General features: G+C 45.1%; 1 protein-coding gene across 1 annotated transcript; it reads right to left on the bottom strand.

Moving 5' to 3' along the window:
• Positions 1 to 457: 457 nt before the first annotated feature.
• LOC142571295 (uncharacterized) lies at positions 458 to 3,811 on the bottom strand. Its single transcript, XM_075679542.1, has one exon. It carries the CDS (start codon positions 3,700 to 3,702, stop codon positions 2,434 to 2,436), a length of 1,269 nt encoding a protein of 422 aa, XP_075535657.1. The 5' UTR covers positions 3,703 to 3,811; the 3' UTR covers positions 458 to 2,433.
• Between the last annotated feature and the right edge of the window lie 19,305 nt (positions 3,812 to 23,116).

The following is a 23,116-nucleotide window of genomic DNA, read 5'->3' as shown; positions in this document are numbered from 1 at the left end:
CACCTCTGTTTGTTTTTTCCAATAAGGCTCATTATCAGAGTAGTACTGTAGGGGTGCTCCTAAGTATTTTGTCGGTGTTTCTTGCCATTTAATGTTCAAAAACATCCTTGGTGCGACGTCCCATTCCCCATGCCAGAACCCAACGCACTTGTCCCAGTTTACTGCACTACCACTTGCTTGACAGAAACTTTTAACAGCATTGACGGTATGCATTATACTTTCATGATCAGCACAGAAAACTGCAATGTCATCAGCGTAAGCAAGAAGGCTTACCTCGGTTTGATGTAACTGAAATCCACGTATCAAGTTGTTCCTAATTACGCTTAGACAAAAGGGCTCAATATATATGCAAAAAAGAAGCGGAGATAATGGGCACCCTTGTCTGACCGAGCGCTGTACTGGTATGTATTCACCTACTGATTTGTTTATTATCAATCTCGTCGTACATCCGGCGTATGCCATCCGCACACCTTCGCTGATAACATTGCCTACATTCACATATTCAAGCATACATAGAAGCAGATCGTGCGGCACGCGGTCGAATGCCTTCTCAAGGTCAACCTGCAGCATAGCGACATTTAGTTGCATTGCGTCACAGCATTCAAGGATCGATCGTGCTATGTGTATATTTGTCATAATTGTCCTTCCTTTTATTCCGCACGTTTGATGTGGACCGACTAAATCTTTCATTACGGTCTGCAACCTGCTAGCCAACACTTTCATTAATATTTTATAGTCTATATTTGTCAGGCTAATCGGCCTGTACGATGTGACGTTACGTAATTTGATTGGGTCTTCAGTTTTTGGTATTAGGACCGTGTGTGTTGACAAAAAGGACGGCGGTAGATGTTTGTTCGCGTAAGCCTCGTTGTATACTTCAGTCAAAACAGGTGCGATAACACCCTTAAACGCCTTGTACAATGCAGCGCTTAAGCCATCCGGTCCCGGTGATTTGCCATTATTTAAATGGTCAATCGCATTTTTAACTTCCTCTACTGTTATGGGCACTTCTAATACTTCCTTAGTTTCATCATCTAATGTTGGCATCAATGACATGAAGTCTTTTTTAAATCTATCAGTGTCAACTTGGCTACGAGAAAACAATACTTTGTAATATTCCAAAAAACAACTTGCTATTGTTTCTTTGTTGGTAGACAGTAACCCATTATGTTCTATTTCTGTTATTGCATTTTGGGAAGCATATTTCTTTTCGATTCCCAAGGCACGTTTTGTCGGCATTTCTCCTGTGCTCCATTTTTCAGCTCTGGCTCGAATCAATGCTCCATTGTATCGCTCTTGGTCTATCAGCTCAAGTTTTTGCTTTATGCTTTTTATGTCTTCTAAGAAATGACCGGGTTGTATACTTTCAGCTTCCAATAATTGCTTCAGATTCAATCTAAGACGGGACTCGAGTTCTTTTTTCGCGTGACTTAAGACACTGGCCCGTTCAAGTGCTTTCAATTTAATTGTTTGCTTACAAACTTCCCATTTATGTGCCCAACTATCTAAGTTTTGAGTTTTTGTTTTATCTATAGCCTTGAGTAACTGCTCACAAAACTCGTCGTCTTTCAGCAAGTTTGCATTAAATTTCCAAAGATCCCAGGAAATTTTTTTGCTATTTGTTTTTTCCTTTCCAACACGGAAAGAAACCAAACAATGATCACTAAATGCAACAGGTATGACTCGATAATCTCGACACGACTGAATAAGTTCAGCCGACACGTACACTCTGTCAAGTCTAGCATGGCTCGCACCCTGAAAGTGGGTAAAGGTGACCGCTTTTCCACCGCAAAGACATTCACCTACGTCTTCTAGATTAAATTCTGCAATTAAGTCTTTCAAAACAGCAGTACTTGCATCATTGTGTTTCCCACTGGTTTTGTCACGTTCCGTACAGACACAATTGAAATCTCCCGCCAGGATTAATCTACGCTCGCATTTCACGTACGTCTCCATTTCTTCAAAAAAAAGCTTTCGCTCTTGAGCCTGAGTTGGTGCATAAAGACAAATTGCTCGCCAATTTTCTGTTGACAGGGAAAAGTCAGATACAATGAAACGGCCTGACTCACAGGTAGTCACCGACTGCACTACAGCACCAAGACTCTGCCGAATTAACAAAATGCACCCCGAAGACCTCCCCACCGCATGGGCAACACACACGTTATAGCGTCTCGTGAAAGGACGCACCATACGCTCTGTCTGATCCTCTCTCTCTACTTTGGTCTCCTGAATGGCTACAATATCAAAATCGTGCTCCGTTACGAGGCGGTAAAGTTGGTTTTGCCGCCTGTTGGCACTAAGCCCTCGGACGTTAAGTGTTGCAATATTTATCGACCTCTCTAAGGACTCCATATTGGCGAGTGACACCAGACCGAGCCTACGGCGCTCCCCTCACAGACCTTGCCTTGTAGCAACACACAGTCCAGTCGACGCTCAGCGCGTCGACTTGACGCCGCCGCGTGTAAGCGACGCCGACCGCTGATGGCTGGTGGCCACCCGAGGCTTTTTGGTTCCAGGCTCGGTCCCACGCCTCTCCGTTGCTCGTAGCCGGGTGTCTTGAGATGCCGTGCTTGCTTTGCTGAGTCGGCGCTTCGTAGGTGTTGCCTCGGCGTCCATTGCAGCCTCATCCGTCGAATCACTGTCCTCGAGCGTCGCAACGACCTCGCTTACTGCGGTCTTGAGTTCAGCTGTTTTCTCACCACTCCCGGACGCACTTAGTGGCAGCTGCTTTCCTAAAGAGTGGGTTTCAGAAGGGCGCTCTGCCGAACCTTCTTCGTACTTTCCCGTAGAAGTGTCTTCCAGAGTGGCGTCTGCTGCCCGAGCGTCTGCAGCCTTGTTCTCTTGCGCACTTGCTGAGCTGGTGGACGCCGCCACTGCGGCCGCGTCGCTGATAGACGCCACCATCCCAGCCACGCTCTCCGCTTCTTCTTCGTCCATGAGCATCTCGCTCCGGTCTGCTTCACCGCCTGCGCTTGCAACTCTGGCATACGAGCGAGTACAATTAGCCTGCTCGTGCCCGAACGCTCGGCAAGCAGCACACCTGGGCACTCGGCATTCACGTCGTATGTGTCCAGTGTTGTGACAACGAAGGCATAACGGGGCACGTCCAGGCACAACCACTAGCGCAGTGCCGCTACCAAGACGCATCTGATGTGGGATGCGGTCTGGTGTGACACCATCGCGCAGCAGAAGACGCACTAGACGAGTCGTTGACTCGGCGCCCTCAAAGTCCTCAGCCTTCCACCGGTCACTGATGACTTCCTTTATCTCGCCATACTCTCGGAAGGCTCGTCGAATGGTCTCAGAGGTGACGTCGAACGCGACCCAATGTAGCTTAATCCTGAGTTCTTGCCTCGCAGGATCAATGACGAGGCATGTCCGGTTCTTCACCAGTAGTGGTCCGGCGTCTAGCAGCGTCTGCTTTGCCTCATCTGTCTTCATGTTCAGCAGCCACACGTGCGACATTTGGTATGCACCAATTCCGCCTACTTGCTGAATTACTCCAGCATCCTTCAAGGGCTTCCGGAAGTCGTCGATTCTATAAGGCCGTCCAGTGACGTCGCAGTGCAATACAACTGCGCGCCTTTGTCCTTCACCTGTTGGTAACGGCGGCAAGATGACACGGTAATCCTTGGGCAACGCGGAACACGGGGTACCACGGCCAACGTCGGCCGCTTTCGCAGCTCTCGAGGAGCCCTCCATTCTGCGTCCGTACTGCACGGCGTCCAGAAGCAGAATGACTGAGCCACGAGTTCGATGCTTCAAAGCGGTACAAAAGCGCCTCTAGTGAACGCGGTGTTGCCTTAGAAACGAGCTGTTTCTAAGGCTCAGGAGTGCGTCGCTTGCTCAGGCGCACATTTCGTTGTCGCGCCGAACGCTGCGTTGCTCGACGCTCACCGCGTCCGATGCGGGGCGCGTAGTCGCTGCGCCGTAGCCCATTGTCTTACACCCCTTGGCGGGCCGACGCGAACGCTGTCGCGTTCCACTCTTGAAGGCGAAGCTTAAGCGTCCTCCAATTTTGTATACGGAGTGTTGACGCGACCATTTCTTATTTATGAAGTGCCTGCCGTGATTTATCGCTCACGGCCAACGCCGCGGACGCCGACGACACCGGCTTTTCTGCGACGCGAGCTCCTTAACGTTATCGCGTTAAAAAGCCTCGTGTCGCCACGAGCCATCAGCGGTCGGCGTCGCTTACACGCGGCGGCGGCAAGTCGACGTCCTGAGCGTCGGCTGGACTGTGTGATGCTAGAAGGCAACGCCTGTGAGAGGAGCGCCGTAGGCTTGGTCTGGTGTCACTCGCCAATATGGAGTCTAAGAGAGGTCGATAAATATTGCAACACTTAACGTTCGAGGGCTTAGTGCCAAGAGGCGGCAAAACCAACTCTACCGCCTCGTAACAGAGCACGACTTTGATATTGTAGCCATTCAGGAGACAAAAGTAGAGAGAGAGGATTAGACAGAGCGTATGGTGCGTCCTTTCGCGAGACGCTATAACGTGTGTGTTGCCCATGCGGTGGGGAAGTCTTCGGGGTGCATTTTGTTAATTCGGCAGAGCGTGCTGTAGTGCAGTCGGTGACTACCAGTGAGTCAGGCCGTTTCATTGTACTACTCTGACGACTCTTATTGGAAAAAACAAGCAGAGGCGTTACGTGAAAATGCACAAAAGTGGAAAGGATCGGATAAGTCGATCTTCGCACGGGCCAGGAGGTGCAACCTATTTCTCGTAAGCAAGCTATGGTATGTAATGCAAGTTTTGCATTGCAGCAGGGTAAATGTACAAAAAATGCACAGTGTTCGCGGTCTTTATCTGGAACTCTCTATGGGAAAAAAACGAGCCGAACAAATCTGTTTAAAAGTAGGTGTGATGGTTGGCTTGGTTTAGTGCATCTGTATGTGAGACAACTCGTCAGTCGATTTGTTTTTCTAGATGTAGATGATACCTTTCTCAGAACTATTATTCAACTGAGGCTGTGTAAAGTGCTAGCGGAGTTTGTTGTGCTTTGGTGTGTCGGCAAGGACCAGTACGGGAATATCTAAATGAAGTAGTATCTTTCCGCTTCTTATCGGTGCGTTTTTCTTTGCAATATTTGACTGATGTGTCACGTAAAAACTGTACAAGGACCTTATGGACGTGTTATTTCCTGTGCCATTGTACCGTGAATTATACTGTGCAGGTAAAGCAAAAGATGTTTTGAAACTCGTTAAACAGGCTAGTTGCGCCAGGGGTTAAAATATTTTTTTTAAGCTGCACACAGGAACCTTACCCGTTAAACCACGGTTAGAATAAAAGGCTTTATTTGTTCCCTGGGGTACTTATTGTTTGCTATGCAAAAAACAGAGACAATAGAGCATGTGTTTTTAGATTGCTGGGGTGGAGTGTTCTTCTGGGACATCTTACAGAGAACCTTGAAAAAAGAGTTGCGATTAAGTCCGCATGGAATCCGTCATCTCACGGTCGAAAACGACGATGGTATGCTTTTCAATCTGGTTATGCTCCTGGGCCTGCACAGTATATGGCGAACTTGGACTGCTGTACACAATGCGGATATCGACGCTAGACCAGTTCGCGAATATTTTTGCGAATCGGTGTCCCATTTTGTCGAAGTGCAGAAGGTGCAGTCGTATGTACCAGAGTGGCTTCCAAGGTTAGAAATGTTGTTGCAGATGCCGAAATACTGATGACTTGTAGTCAGCAAACAGCTGACGGTTCTCAGTACTATGATCTTGTTAGTCTATTTTTCTGATCATGTAAACTCTGTGTCAAACGAGGCAAGTTGTTTTTATTTATGAATTGCCTTCCGCCATTTTTCGCTCCCGGCCAACGCCACCGGCGCCGACGACACCGGCTTCTCTGCGACACGAACTCCTTAACGCTATCGCTTTAAAACTGGTAGAGTCCAAGTGGGAAACGCTGCAACATCCGCCATACAGTTCAGACCTGTCGTTTTGCGACTTCCACATTTTGGGCAGATTAAAAAACAGCTCAAGGGAACCAGATTCGTGTCGGACGATACCGTAAAAGGGTCAGTTAGACTTTTTCAAGCAGCATGGAGTTTCATGAGACGAGAATCACGCGGCTCGTCAGTGGGACAAATGTCTGAATGCTCATGGGGGCTACTTTTAAATAGAGCACGCCGTCTGTCGTATATTCTAATTGTCTTCAACTTGTTCATTTTATGTCGTTTACATTCTTCATATCAGTGGCATGCACTGGATTGAAGATTTCGAACTGACATAGTTGGAAAGCTTGCATGATATTTTCCTTACCCATTAATTATACAATAACGATGGAAGCATTGAGATCAGTTATTTCGGGCACAGTTCTTGGGACATACGAGTATATTATTTTATGAAAAATACATACTTTCTTATCTTGACAGTGCTTACAGTTCAAGAATTCGTTTGCAGCATGTTTGGTAATGTCAGTGCAATTATTATTCATGTATTTGATCCCTCGACAAATTGTGTAACGAGGAGGCCGAGCTGCAACGTAAGCACCCCTCCTTCCCTCCAACGAAATTTCTGGCTACGCCCCTGGCTGAATGAACGCGTTTGGAGTTGAGAAATTTGGTACGGTTTTATTTTGAAATGTAGCGAGCACAGGAAAGAAAACCTACAAGTGAATAGGCTCTGAGAGTCCTTTTTTCCATGCGTCGTCCCTCTCCCAATTCTCATCGCAGGGAGACACAAACGCATCAAAGTGTGCTCGCGAGAAGCCGAATTCAAGAAAAGCGTTCTGTCTAAGAACAGTTTCACCAAAAGAGTGAATAAGTCAATGGGATAGCAACATCTGTAAGATAATAACAGCGCCAGAGAAATGCTCGCACAGCGCTGTGAATGTTTTCGTTGAATTCGATGGAAATGTAAATAACTTCCTGTTAATGTGACTCTGTATTTTTATTCTGGCCAACCCTTATGTAACACCCCGTTCATTGGGGCCTTTAAGGTACTACAATGAAATGATGAAATGAAATCAAATAAGAACAGACACAGCGACATGCTAGAATATTATACGAAGTGTATGACTCGTAGCTATAATGAAAGTATGAATTGAGGTAAACGTAGGTTTACTAAGCAATATGAGGTGTTGTGCTAGGGGCCCTCTGTTTGAATCCTGCCATAGAAGTTAATTTACGCTTATTAATGAAATCCAGCGTCTTTCTTAGCGACATTACCGCCACTTTGCCGTATAGGATATGTTTCAAGCGAATTCCGGGTGAACGAAAAACTTGAGCGCCAACTGAACAAAGACTAAATAGACACATGAAAATGGGACCAGCGCTGACGTTAAAGTGAGTGTTCAATCACTTGAAATCGAATATATATGTGTGCGGGCATCATGGGAAAATCGCAGAATATTTATCAAAGGTCCAACTTCTTTTGCCGATAGTCATAGTGATGGCGCGCTGATGCTACTGCCTTCTTCCAAATTGATAAAATGCGCCTGTATAATTTCGCGTTCAAATTCATCGCGCGCCTGTTTTGAAAACGTTGTGTTACGCAAAAGTGCAGGCATGTACTTGCACTGTGTCTACAGTGAAAGGCGACCGCCAGACTGCTTCTCAACAGGAGCCTGTGTTCTCGCGCAAGTTCAATAAAACACTTTCCCATTTTGCCTATACAGCTCTTACCACAATATAACGGAATCTTGTACACAACTTCCCTATTGCACTTGATGAACTGCAAGACATGCTCTCGTTCACATCTTTTATGCACGCTTTTTTTTTAGTTACGGAACAAACGCGTGACAAAATGCACTGTGCAGTAAAAACTACGTTTACTCCGTATTTACTTAATTTATTCTTTAAATTCTGCATTAGTTGGTGCAAATTTATTTATTTGTTTATTTATTTATTTATTTATTTATTATTCATTCATTCATTTATATATACTGCAACTCTAAGAGGGTTATCGCAGGAGTGCGGTACAAAATCAAGGGGTCCACACACACAGCAAAACGAGTGACACAAACCAAAGGTACAATGCAAAGCACTAGTATAAGGAATATGTTAGGGGAAAAAATGGTCTCAGTACATATATATATATATATGCATATAAACATAGTGAACATTACATGGTTTTAGGAATCGCGGGCGTCAACCAGTGATTGCCTTAAGAAAATTATGAAATCTCAATTTTCGTATGTTAGGGGAAAGTTGGTTCCGCAATTCAATGGATCGGGGAAAAAAACTAGATTTGAATCTGTCAGTGCGGGTGTACAGGGGTGTTATATTTAGAGGGTGAAAATTCCGTGTGTTGGGCGATTGAGCAAACTTAATGTATTCCAAAGGTGAGCAACGTTCAGAGTTTACAGTGGTGTGAAACAGTTTAAGACTTCCTACATTACGCCGCTCTACCAGCGAGGAGGCAATCAAGGAGGAAAGGTTAGAAGAGGGGGCGAAGTCCTTGTCGTAACGCCGGCATATAAATCGGATAGCTTTTTTTGACGGATTCGAGTTTTTTTATGTCGAATTTCAGGTATCGCTTCCAAATGGCACACCCATAATCTAAGATGGGCCGCCCTAGGGATTTATAAGGGAGCAATTTCGCTTCGTTTGGGACCCGAGCGCCGAGAACGCTTTAGGTAACCTAGGTGTGCTAGAGCTTTAGAACAGGTTCCTTCAATATGTTTGGACGAGGATAAATCGTGTGTGAATAGAATGCCAAGGCACTTATACTGAGAAACGTTTTCTAGAGAAATACCATTGAAACAATAAGGAAGACGCAATTGGGCAGTCAGTGATGAGAAGGACATAGAGACAGTTTTGCGAAAATTGGTGTTCATCTGCTGCTGGTTACAATAAGTACAAAATTTGGAAAATGCTTTATCCAGAATGTCGTGATCTTCATGACTGGTAATTGTGTGATAGATAACGTAGTCATCGGCGTAAAGACGGATTTTCGTTGGTAGCACGCTGTTAGGTAGGTCATTTATATACGGGAGGAAGAGAAGCGGGCTTAAAACTGAACTCTGCGGAACACCAGACGTGATGGCAACCGTAGGCGATTTTGCAGGATCGAAACAAACGTATTGCGATCTATCTGACAGAAAACCAGAGATCCAGGTAACCAGGCTAGGACTATTTCAAATACTGTTTAGTTTACGCAAAAGCTTGGAATGTACAACTGTATCAAATGCTTTGGAGACTTCTAAGAATATGACATCAATTTGAAGGCCTAGGTCAAGTGCGTGTCATATGTCATGAGCAAATTCGGATGTCTGCGTAACAGTGCTGAGGCCACTGCGAAATTCCTGTTGAACGACTAAAAAATATTGTTGGCCTCAAGAAACTCAATATTATGTTTGTAGATGACATCTTCTGATAGTTTACTGCAACTAGAGGCTAAGGAAATCGGTCTGTACTTGGATAGGTCTTGTTTACTCCCAGACTTGTGCAAAGGTATAACTTTCACAACTTTCCAGGCTGGTGGAATGGTACTTGTTTGCAACGATTTATTAAACATTACTGTAATGACCCTGCCGGACTAGAGAGCATACCGTACGAGAAAGGTCTTGTGAATGTTATCGGAACCGCAGCCCTTTTTAGTATCTAGGTTTAAAACTAAGTTTAGCACACCCGACATAGGCACCCTTAAGCTTTTAATAGGAAGCCGTGATTCTGAACTGAAAGGAGGGATTTCAAGGTTATCTGCAGGTAAGACTGACTGAAAATACGAGTTGAAAGCAGCTGCAATAATATGAGGATCATTAGTGGAAACATCGTCTATTATGAAGAATTCAGAAGTTGTTTTAACAGGTGAAATCACACCCCAAAATATTTTAGTAGTTTATTTTAGCAAACTAGGTAAACTGATGGCGTAGAAGAAATATCTGGCTTCTTTGGTTTTTAGTCGAAGTTCATCTTTAGTATTCTCAAACAGTGTGATTACAAGAGTGCCACTCTTTGTCGCGTAAGTCTAGCAAGGCAGCGAGAAAGGTGAAGGACCTCTCTGGTCATCCACGGAAGGTCAACGTTCCTTTTCGTGGTTTTGAGCGGAACAAAGCGGCTGACGCATGTGCATATGGCGGCATTGAAAAACTCAACCAAACTATTTACATCGTAATTGATACTATGGCACTCGAAATCCGCAAAAGAATCAGCACAAAAATTACTGATAGACTGGTCATCAGCTTGTGTCAAGTCATAAAAAGCGCGAAGAACAAGCTGAGCTTTAGGAACAGGAACAATAATAGGAACTAGTACCGCTTTGTGGTCAGAAATTTCATTCACAACGTTACACGTATATCTGTTTTTTTTAACAAGATTTACACTAAGAAATACAAGGTCTAGAACAGAGTGGCCTCTGGTATTCTCGGTGACAATTTGGTTTAGGTTGCATGAGAGGGCAATATTTATTAGTTTTTTACCGAGCGAAGAATCGTAGCCAGTGGTAGATCAGGATTGCCACGAAATGCATGGCGCATTAAAATCGCCCAACAGAACTAAGTTGGAACATGATATGCATAGCTGATGAAGAAATGCTTCTAAAGAATAGAGCTACTCAACATCAGACCCCGGAGGGCGATAAATTACACCGATAACGACAGAGAAGTTGTCAAGAAACACTTTACACCCTACAGATTCTACTTCATTAGGACCACAGAGAATCGAAAAGGTTAGATCGGACCGCAAGAATGGAGCTACACCAACACCTCTTTTGTGTGTTCTTTCGCAGCGCACAACGGTAAAGCCAGGTGGGGTAACTTCAGCATCGAAAATATGACGGTGTAACCGCATCTCGGTAACAGTGATAATGAGAGGAGCATTAAAAGCGGTCAAGGAGACAAAATCAGGAAACTTATTAACAAGGCTTCTGGCATTCACATTCAGAATTTTAAGGTCGTCATGGCGTATTTTCTGTCATCACTGTCGCGGACTTGGGGGAAGTATAGGAAGAACGAGTTGAAGCCGTGGTAAGGGCGTTAGTTTCGTGATCCCAGTCATAGCGGATGTCGTCGATGAACAGATGATCAAACCTTATACGTACAACGTATAAGGGATTGCTCGCAGTATTTTTGATCAAGTTTCTCAACACTCAGTCGAAAGTCAGCGCTTGACCTGTTTTCATGTGTCTCTATGTCGTATTTGTTTAGTTCGCGCTGACGATTTTCGTTTACCGTGAACTAACTAACCTATGTTCCAAGCTTCTTCCGTATTTCATGGGCGCATTCCGGAGGATGTGCACAGCCGCGCCAATAAAATTACATCATACTCAGCTTTGCGCTCTGTTGTTGTTTTGCAGTTTTATTATTTACGTCTGAGAATACTGTTACGGAGTGACGGATACACGGATTAACGCGAGGTTTGGCAGAGCGATAAAGATGACGATGAGGAAGCTAGCACGTGGGCCGAGTCAGAGATCTTCTCTCAAGCACCCAACGGGAAAGCGGGTTCACAACGCGCCCTCAAACGTCTGTTTTAACTCCTGCTTTCTCGAACTACAAAGAGATACTCTATTCAGAAGTAGCACAGGTTATGTTACGTTTGCCAACTACAGCGCCTGGCCCGGACGGAACAACACATGCAATGTTGAAGATATTCTTCCGAGAAGCTCCAAGGCAGCTCCTGAAGTTGCTAAGCTACTCTATTAGTGATGCATGGCTTCCACAAGAATGGAAGATCACCAAAGTTATTCCATTACTTAAAAAGCAAGGGGCAGAATATAATATCGACATCAGACCAATTGCGTTGACATCAAACAATGTGAAACTTATTGAAAGAGTGCTTCACGGGCATATAATAGAGTTTATTGAAGAAAATCAATTGTTGAGCCCTAGTCAAATTGGATTTAGATCTGGCTTTTTAATATGGCACGCGCATGTAGACCTTGAAAGTCACATTAACATCGCCAGTCAAAAAATAGAATATGCGGCTTTAGTTACCTTAGATTTATGTAAAGCCTATGACAGCATTGAACATACGATTTTAGCAAATCGGTTACAGCGCCATTGCTTTCAACGCTATATTGTAACATGGGTTTCAAAAGACGAAGCGCCAACAGTGGCGGCACACTAGGAAAGAACACAGACAGGACAAGTGCCTTGTCCTGTCTTTGTTCCTTCCTAGTGTGCGGTCACTGTTGGCGTTCATCTTTTGAAAACTATGCACCAACTAGCCCCACAACCTGTTTTGTGGCATATGGGTGCATGAATGTTTAAAAGACAGGGAATTCTATTGTGTTCGAAGCGGCTATTTTTCTAGCAAACACAGGCAAACAAGAGGTGTGCTTCAGGGATCGGTGCTCTCACCCGTATTATTTAATATCTTACTGAGCAGAATTCCCGTTCACCCAAGTGTCAGTACCTAGGTTTATGCGGAAGACATTGCCTTTTTTGGTATGGCTAGTTACATATACTCTCTTTGCAAAATTTTGCAGTCGTATCTAAGAGAACTGGAAAGTTGGTAGGATAGCTGAAACTTACACCTGAATGCTAATCAGTGTGCTATGCTTGTTTTCCCGTTACAGACTCAGTATACATATCGCTAACTATCAGGTCGAAGATGTCCCACACGTAGAATCACTCAAGTTCATGGTTATATTGCGCTCAGTTTTACAAACACGATACTAAGGAAGGACAGGACGTGGACGGACGAAGCAGGAGATTGCGCTTCGTCCGTCCACGTCCTGTCCTTCCTTAGTATCGTGTTTGTAAAACTGAGCGCAATATAACCATGAACGTTCACCAACTAGCCCCCTTCATTGCTTTACTAAATGAATCACTCAAGTACCTTGGAATCCAGGGAAAGCACGGGGAATACGGGATATGGAAATTCAAGATGATGACCATAACGAGAACAAGGTGAAAGCAGGAGCCAACGTTTCGACAAGTGGACTTGTCTTCTTCAAGGCGACGTATGCTTTCCTCGCCACGGTTTGACTTGTCTTCTTCAAGGCGACGTATGCTTTCTTCGCCACGGTTTCCAACGTTTTGACAAGTGGACTTGTCTTCTTAAAGGCGACGTATGCTTTCCTCGCCACGGTTTCCAACGTTTCGACAAGTGGACTTGTCTTCTTCAAGGCGACGTATGCTTTCCTCGCCACGGTGGCGAGGAAAGCATACGTCGCCTTGAAGAAGACAAGTCCACTTGTCGAAACGTTGGCTCCTTCTCTCACCTTGTTCTCGTTTTGCTCATCAAGTACCTTGGAGTTATTTATAACAGAACTATTAACTGGCAGCCGCATATTGAATATATTGCGACAAAATGAGCTTGCACAATGGGCATGTTGCGCAAGGCGAGGAATCGAAGACCCGGTATGCGAAGGAAATCTCTTTTGATGGTATATAATACGTACGTTCTTCCGGTTTTACAATTTGCCTGTCTTTTATTCCCAGGCGTTCCATCATACAAGCTTCACCCGCTAGTATTATTAGAACGAAAGGCGCTACGCCTGTGCTTAGGTCTTCCAAAATACGTTGCAAATTCCGTATTACACCTGGAAGCGAGAATCCCAGCCATTTTATGCCCATTTCTCCTTATGACCGTTCAGACTTTCCTACGACTATATGAATCACCATTAAGCCGTCCTCAAATAATTTTCTTCACCGATCCAGAATTTTTTCCCGCTCATTGGCCCAGGTATCATACACCACAGATTATGTTTGTGAAAACATTACTTGAACCACTTAATGTCCAAATTCGCGATGTGCTTCCTAATACGCATTCAAATTACCCGAAGATCAGGTTCGATGACACTTTCCCAAACAACGGTAAACTACTATCTTACTGCATGTTAAACGTTATGTCACAAAACCACCTAAGCACCCTAGGAACAAACATTATCATTGCACAAGATGCATCTCAGCGTGAGGAAAAGACAGGCATTCGAATATTTTGTCCTGCACTCGACTGGTCTTTTTCTTTCAGATTGCTTGACTTGTGCCTATTTTTCTGGCCGAGTTTTTAGCAGTAATCCTAGCTTTACGTAAATTAGACCAAATGACTAAAACAGCTGCTATTCTTACTGACTCCCTTTCGGTATGCTCTTTGCTTACCGCTACTAATGATTCGCTCATGCTGAAACTATTTCATTTGCTAGTTCCTGCCCATATGCAACGTGTTCATTTGATTTGGGTACCTGGTCATAAAGGTTTGTTTTTAATGAAACTGCTGATCCACTGGCAAAAACGTCACTTTCCGGCCCTGTTCTTCCTATTCTACCAGTGACAGCACAGATCACGGCGGGTAGATTTCGGATGCGATCAATTAGAAAAGTCTTACCAAACGGAGTCCTGACTGCTTCTCCAGATTATAAGCATTTGGCATTTCCCTAGCATAGCGAATTCTGTAACACATAGATGCTTGAGGTCTCTCTCACCAAAATATGTTGCCGCATTCCCTCCATGAATTTCTGCTTACACAGGTCCGGTTTGGTTCCCTTCCTCCTCTGTTCATTTTGTAATGAAGAGGATACGATACAGCACTTTATTTTATCTTGTCGCCGGTCTACTGCTACAAGAAAAAGATTGTTGGAAATACCTTTTCGAAGACTTCGCCTGGACTTTACAGAACCTGCTATTCCTTGGTTTGGGGCGTCCACTTTGGTTTTCAGACACAGGGATGCTTGCTTCGTTTCCAAACATATTTTAAATAGTCCAAATGAATGCCCTGCTAATTTTTTTTACTTTGAAATTAATTATTACTTATTCATATTACATTCCTGATTTTACTTTGAAAGATAATTCTACGCTACTCAATGCTAATTCCGCAGATATTCAGAAATTTATGCTCTATATTAATTTAAGATTATCCTCCAATTTCTTTGCTAATCACCCACCGTGGGTAGGAGCCACAGACGTGATAGGCAAAAACAACTTCTCTTGCGCTAGCTTTCTTTGCAAATATAACCTTCGCCTACATCTCGCCTCCGTCACAACAATTAAGAGGAAATGGCACGCATTGGCATTGTTTTGCTTCGTGACACTTGTTTGTGGGCTGCCATTCGGAAAATTCTGAGGAATAACTTTATCAAGAATGTAAGGTCTGGTATGAAAAACTTTAGCTGCAGAATGGCGTTGCAATATAACTCGCATATGCCGCATGTCATAGAGCATGGCATGGCATATAGCAAAATATGCCTTAATATGTACGCAACCTCACGGCGTTGGCTACAAATGCAAAACTGGCTTGGAGTGTCCATGTGATTGTCAACGTAATAAAAAATGTTTCTCGTATATTTATTTTCCCACAAACTATCAAGAACACCAGGAAACATTAGGTACCCTATTTCGTAACATATCCCCTTATTTGCTAATTTTTCGTTTCCTGGAACCGGCCATGAAGAGCGCTGAAAGTGAGCGCGTTTCAGAATGGAGCCTCCTTCTCCGCAACTACGCTGTTTGTAGCCAAACTTCCACAACGTAAGCAGCCGCCAAACAGGGCGGGTTCAGATGTGAGCCGCTCGCTGGTTCGACTCGTGGCGCTGCAGGCGTCGCATCCCGAAGAGCGCACGCCAAGCGGTGCGCCAGTGTGCGCGCACCACGCCAGCGGCTCAAGTTCTGAACCTCGAGCACTTTCCGAACGTTCGCTCGTGTTCCCGTGATTCGCCGGCGCCGCGCTTTCGTCAGCGCTGGTAGCGCGGCGAAGCACGAGCGCAAACACCGCCAAGTAAAAGCGGTGTTCCTGCCTGGCCGAGCGATGTGGGCGATTAGGCGTGTGTCAAGACCCCGTGCTTACTTTCGTCAGGCCCTGGATAGTGATGACTGGGGTGGCGTCCAACGGGGGCAACTGAAAATAACCCGGGAACTTGTCTCCGGGGGAGACGGTTCCACCTTGTGGATCCTGAGTAGCCGGGAACCAGTATCGGTACTGGAGAAGAGAGCCACAAATTACGCCACAAGAAGCCTGCGATCAGCCAACCACGCGCGGGACCAATTTTGCTATAATGCATAGAGGAAATTCAGGTGAGTCGGTTGGTTTAAAGGCATCCAGAAACACCTTTTTTGAAGCCACAAGATCGCTTTGTAGAGAGTAGGGTACGTTCCGACAAATATATTACAGAATGGGTATAAATAAATAAATAACTAAATAAATAAATAAATAAATAAAAGCATATTAAGAACAGAGGACCTAGGTGGGCGATGTTTACCTCTTTATTCCCCAAACTCCACCCATTTATTGCACTCAAACGAGGTAAGACAGCGCCAGCGGCAGTTGCGCGCTTACGGCGTTGTGTCACGTAATTTTCCTCTTTAAGCATAAGCTGTCAGGTCTTGTTGAAAAGCTATATCTACGGTCGCGTTACTACAGTAACCTTGGTCTCATTAGTTTGCTCCATACATTTTTTCCCTACTAAGTAGAGTTGAATGGCATATTTCGTTACGCAGTGACCTCTTTGGTAATAACCCAAATTTTGAGACTCGAACGAGTCCTTCTAAAATGTGCCAGCCTTGACAGCTCTTCTACCGGCTCATTGAAAGGGTTACTCGCGAAATGTCAACACACCTGGAATGTGTCCAACTCGAGACGCAGCTGGATGGCCCAGAGCCTTCGCACTACAACGGCCCCGGTATGAATTAGTGCATAACATCCTGCAGCACTATGCCATTGCCGCCGTGAACACGAAACGTTCCTTCCGCATGTATTTCATGATCACCTCTTTGTTGGCCCGTCACCCTTCGTGCTATTTCGTGGGCTTTGCGGCGTCTTCGTTATTATTATTATTATAAAATTTGCAGCAGAGAACTATTTTGGCTTGTTGGCGACCTATTGGGAGCGGTTACTATAGGACCTCTCTCTGACTAGCACAAAACAAGACGTTACTGCGCGCATTTGTGTGCTAGCAGTCCAAAAGATTTCATCTGAAAGCCCCAGGCAAAGGGGTACCGTGCACTTGTCAAACAACAGAAACAAACAATAAAGGCCAACAACCTCAATGCGTATTCGCTCATTAACAATAATGATTCCAAATGCCAAGCAGACAAGAAACATTTGTCTACTAAAGGTTTCGCAAGAATCAGTAGCATGTTCCTTTTGCGCAATGTGCTAGGTTTACTACTCGTTAATGTCAAGGCGTAGACAGTTACTTCTCACGATATGGAAGCTTCGTAGTCTTCGCCGTCAGTTGGTGAAGTAATAAAAACTTGCCTAACTCTATGTTATTGAAGCTTTCACTGTGGAAGCCAATGAAAGACGCCACTTGCAGGGCAGTTCTCTTGCAACAATGTTTGCGAATTAAATACTGCCAAATAGACTAACCTATCTTTCTGATAAAAATGTTTGGCACGCTCCACGCGCGGTGGGAATAGATGTTACGCGAAGTATTTTGTAAGTGCGTAACTATTCACCATTGTTTTGGGTTCTGCAAAGCATTAGCAAGTAGACCAATGTCTTTGTGCATATATGCAGCACTAGTGTGTGTGTGACGACAGCAGCACAACGACTACGTTGAAGACGATGGTGTGGTGGCAACAGCATGAGTGTTACGGTGATCGTTCGACCCAAATATATATACTTGCCGATTGTTTGGTTCTACACGGGCACTGAACGGGCAGTAGCGAGAAAAGCCTGGATTGTGGCATTACCTGCGACCAGATGTCGTTCAGTCGCAAGCACCTGTGTTTATATCATCTGGCCTATGTTGCAGAACAACGTCATACGTACCGCGGCGACTAAATATTAAAAGATTATTAACAATCATGAAGTCAGTAGAACGACACGCAGGTTACATCCACGTAGAGTTATCTCCTGCGAGGAAGGTAATGTGGGCCGATGCCGGAGATACTGCGAGCTCTCACGAGCAAAGAAGACAAGAAATGGGCACGGAACGCACGCACCAAATGCTTCTGAGAGCCGGCTGGTTTTGGAACCAGAGAAATATGCATGTAATCATGGCTTAATGGTAACAAAGGGAAACATAAAACAGAGAATGCGATTTTAGCCTATTGATTACAGTTGTGGGCTCGACAGCAGAGGTTCGATTCCACCGTCGTGGACGCGCATTATTCTTATCTTTAATTAATACGAGGCGAGACAGGAGCCTACCTATTTACCTACCTACCTAGCGCAATATGCCTAGAATGAGGCAAAGAATATAGAGCGTCTGCTGATATGAAGATACGCAGCTGCCGGCCGCCGCAAATGTGCTCCAGCCTGGCAGCATAGCGTGTCCCATCAAAGCCGCCAACATTTCTCCGCGGATGTGCAGTATTTATGCAGCAACAGTGTTTCTCGAGTGCGGGTTCTTTGAAGATTTGCCCTATTATTGACGTGTAGAGATGAAGCAGTGTAGCCTTAGGAATGTCACACGTTGAGTGCATCATGCATTATGTGCAACCGAGGCATCTGCGCTAACCTGCGCTAGTGGAAATACGCGAGTGTACAAGAACACGCGAGCCGGAATACGCGATGTGAGAGACCTCGGTCCACTGGGGCGGCTCTATACCTACCATAAGAGGGAAGTAGAACGGCCTCGGAATACCCGCGACCCATGGCAACACCTGGGACAGGTAGGCCACCACCAGGGTTATGAGACAGCTGGTGGCTATCATTGTGAGCCATATCTCGGCGATCGTAACGTTGTCCAGATTCAGAACTCGACCACTGACCACATCCCAGCCGGCGGACCCTGCAGGCGCCGCCGCTTGAGTGAACTGCATATGTACCGGGACACGTTAACAAAAAATAATAATGGCGCTAAAAATTCAAACAAACTTCGGTGACGCAAAAATTTTATCGTCAGATCGTCTCCAGCGCTGGCTGGGCAAAGGATGAGGAGGGCGGGGGAGGGGCTGCATACGAGCGAAGAAATTTCAGTGGTGGGAGCTGGAGGCCAGTGGCGCTTGCAGAGGAGTATGCCCGCAGACGTGGTGACAAAACCCAGTCTCTAGGACAGTTTAGGCTAGCACTGCAATTGTTTGGCTATCAACGAAGGCATTATTTATTACTCGAACAATTAACGGCCAGAAGCTCAGCCACAGAATAAAGGTAGTGGTTGGGCTAAATCTAAAGACGTAAAATGACCAATTATAGCTCCATAACCACAGCGCCAATAATGATTGTGCCTATGTAAAACGAGAAACATGGAAGAACCAGCTGACTAAGGGTCAACCCGCGCAACTAGGAAAGGAAGTCACATAAATGGACATAATGTAAGAATGCGCGCTTGATTTAAATAATGTATATTGTAATATACACAAGTTTAAACAATGCCCAGCCTCTGCAAAAAACTAGAGGAGGCCGAAGTTGAGAGTTCTCTCTTACTTTCAATACGTTTCGCGAAGGAATAGTTGCAATAGTTTCTTCATGGTCTTCCCACATCAAGTCATACCTACGGACCAAACGAGCGCTTCGGTCGGGTTCATCTCGACGATTCCAAACGTTAATGCCAAATTCCACAACAATAACTTTCGATTATAATACTCTAATGGGAAAAATTCCAAGAAAAGAAAACGTGTTTTCAAAGTATACAGCCAGTGAAGAAAAATTCAGGTGTTTGCGCCAGTGTTTCCGCGGAGCTAAGTAAACTGCAGCTGGTCTGGTCACTGTTACCACTGATTTGTCACAATGCTCATACGAGTGAAATGTGATATTTGTAAATGTGACGCAAGCAAAAATCGTGAAGGAAACTTCCCTTCATTGTGACGGTTGAGAAAAAAATGGCTCTTCTTTTGGGTGGGTACCCGAAAACTGCAGAATAATATTAGCAATATTCGTGCAAATCACCCGTGAGATCTTGGGAGATCATGAGTATCTTGAGGATCCAGTATGTGCCAAGCGTAGGGGTCGCAGAGAAGACCAGCTTCCTTTCTCGGCTGGCGAGCAGGTAACCGGCGAGGCTGGGCGCGTAGTTCTCCATCACAGCGCACGGTACGACGAAACAAAGGATCACCCAGTACAGCATAGCGAAAGTCACAGCAATGCTTCCTGGAAGATACAGCCGCACATCTTTGAAAGAAGGGCCATTTAGCGTTTGAGGGGATATATTGCCAAATGCCTTTTTAGGCTTGTTAAATACCTCAGTGTCAAGACATGTAGGATCAAGTTTGCTGAGTCGACGATTAACATTCTTTGTGCTGCCTCACAATTAGCTTATCTTCACTGATTGTTCTTTATAAAGAAACAACCCGCATGTAATAGCACTTGCTGGGTAAAATGCCGTATATATCTATAACGGCCGCGTGACATGTCACCGCTGACATTCGGGCTGTTCAAGACACGAATTGTTAAGCGAAGGCAAATATTCATCTAAAAATAGCTAGCTAAAGAGAAAGTTGTCACACATCCGACTACAGTAAGAGGCTAGAAAACCTTATAGGGGTTTCTCGGACAAAAAGCTTCGCAGTTGAAGAAAAATTCCTCCTGGTCCAGGGATCGAACACGGTAATCACGCCTTTGCGGGACAGTCGATCTACCCCTGAGGGAAAGGTGACGGCCTCGAATTAATTGACAACTTAGAGTAGAGGAATGCAAAATACTACGCTGCATACTTGTGCCTTGAGTTGTCGAATAAGTCTGCCTTAAAATATAAATTCTGGTGTATTACGTGCAACAATACAATATGATTAGGAAACACGCCATGGCGGTGAACTCAAGAATAATTTTGACCACCTGGGTTTATTTAACGTGCGTCTAAATATAATTAAATCAGTTGGTAGAGACTCATACTGCCGCATGATTAGCTCAGATGGTACAGCGACCGCTCCTGAAAGGCATTCGTCCTGGGCTTGATTCCCGGACCAGGATGAATTTTTCTGCAACTGCGAAACTTTCTGAGAAACGCGTATTGGCTGTATGGCAAATAGTTTAGCGGAAGCCCAAAGTTGGAGGAAGGTTTTAAAAGGCAAAAATGGACATAAACTGAGACTCTAGCAAAAATCTAGAAAGGAAAGTCATGCAGGTTTTACAGAAAGAAAGCCTCAGTGTTAAGGAAAACATAAACAAAAGCATTTCAACATTTTAAGAAAATCTTACTCCAGGTCCGGGATCCCGAACCAGAACGAAATTTTCTTCCAATGCAACCCTTATGGGTCCCTTTGTATATTCTTGCTGCATTCTGAATTTATGCCCTTATTTGCGTTTGGCAACTTTCTTTCACCTTGCGGGCTTCAGCAGAACTAAAATTTTAGTGACTTTTGCTTCTACCACACAACATCCAAACAGGGATCGAAGATAGCTGTTTAATTTTCAGGTTATAAAGGCTGTCTCAGCTACATTGCGACAAGTCTCAAAAGAATCGAAGTTTTCACCGAAAGGCGAAACATCGATTCCGATAGCAAATTAGTACACAGCTATATACGAAGTAAGGATAGTGGACTCATCGGCCGTATAAACTTGGGAACATTCGCTTGTTAAGTGAATTAACAAGTATTTCATTCACAAGAATACATGAACAGATCACACTCGATGGGCGCGGACACTCGCTGCAGAACGCTGGACGCTAGTAGCAAGCGCGGCAACAGCAGCGAGTGAAGTGACCTTCGTGCGGTCCATTCCTTCTACTCAAGAGCGGCCAGGACACAGCTCACACAAATGTATGAGCCATCTGCAGATCGCTTTCAAGAGACGGCGCGCGCGACCGCACGCGGTCGTGCAAAGTACACGCTTGTTGGAGGAGTTGAAGCCGCCCCCCCCTCCCGCGCTGCCTCCCCGCGTTCCTTAAGATTAAGCCGCGATAGTCTGTTGCCCCTTGCGCCCGGTCGCGAAATTTGCAGGTGCTGCAGGAGCACAACGCCGCACCCCTCCCTCCCTCTCTTTCCCTGATGGGCTTTCGAGCGACAGAAGACGGTGCGCTGGCTCTTCGCTTTCTCCTCCGTGCGCTAGAGTGAGCCGCGATCACCGGCATCCCTCGCGTGCTTTCACTCGCACATACGGCATGCGACGCACGGCGACGGTTTTATCGCCCTTGAACTTTATACGGAACCTCACGGCGACGACAAGAATGCGCCTGGAATGTCAATTTCCTTGTTATCGGAACAAAAAATAACAAGATAAAAAAACAGAGGATCGAATAGCAGGAGCCGATCTCGATCTTACCTGAGACTAAGGCCAACTCCGAGCGCCACCGACTCCGGCGGGATGTCGCGGAACCAGTCGAGTTCCGAGAGACGAACCACCCCGACTAAAAGCGCTCCACAGGTGAGCTGGGCTAACAGGGTCTCTTCTCCCAATGCTCAGTATCCTAAGATGCAGGCTCTCGAGACAGTACTCCAACAAATGCGGCAGTTAATAGAGCCACAGAGAACCCAAATCACTAAACTGCGGGCAGAAATCACCCGACTACAAAAAAGACAACAGGAGCGCAGTCAGACGCCGCGCCCAATCCCACCGTTTAGTCCCTCACACAACACCACAGCACCACCGGAGAAACGTAAGGCACATCATTATGACCGCTCTTCAGATATATCCACAAGATTCCCCATATCCTCTTCGGATTATACGCTAGTTTTTGTGAAGATAAAGTCTACCTCTGTACACACGAAGGCTGGTAGTACTACGCAAGTTCTGTGCTTCGATAGAGCCGATGACACAAGCATTATTGATCATCTTTCGCTGTGTTTTGATGAATTCACTTCGACGGATGACGTCAATGCGATGTGGATTGCATTTAAAGATATTGTTTTTCACTGCGTAAACAGATTTATGCCAACTCGGAAGAAGAAAATAAATAAACGGAACCCGTGGATAACCCGCGAAATTATACATATAAAGCTGAAAATTAATCGTGAGAGACAGAAGTAAAAAAAAAGATCATAATAAAATTTCGGCGCTAAGCTCCATATTGCGCACAAATATGGTTGCTGCTGAAAAAAAATACTATGACGTGACATTATCTCATTTTATGAAGCACGATCCGCACCGCTTTTGGCTCCATTTGTCGCATAATAACGAAGGTCCAAGTGGCATTGTCGCTAATGGCGAACTTGTGTCGGACATCTCGCGTATGGCAGCATGTTTTAATGATTCTTTTTCAATCTGTCTTTACTGACATTTCTGCATATGGTCTTTCTCCCCTCTCACTAGAATCACTGTACACATTACCGATGCCTGATATTCAAGTTTCGCATGAAGGCATTGTAGCTCTTTTGCGTAAAATTAATGATAAGAAATCTGTAGGTTCAGACGGCATACCAAATGCCTTTCTGCGCAGGTATGCGGAATGGATAGCTCACTAT

This window comes from Dermacentor variabilis, chromosome 2 (genome assembly GCF_050947875.1).
Source record: "Dermacentor variabilis isolate Ectoservices chromosome 2, ASM5094787v1, whole genome shotgun sequence".
Taxonomy (NCBI): Eukaryota; Metazoa; Arthropoda; class Arachnida; order Ixodida; family Ixodidae; genus Dermacentor; species Dermacentor variabilis.
This window is presented reverse-complemented; position numbering and strand designations above follow the sequence as displayed.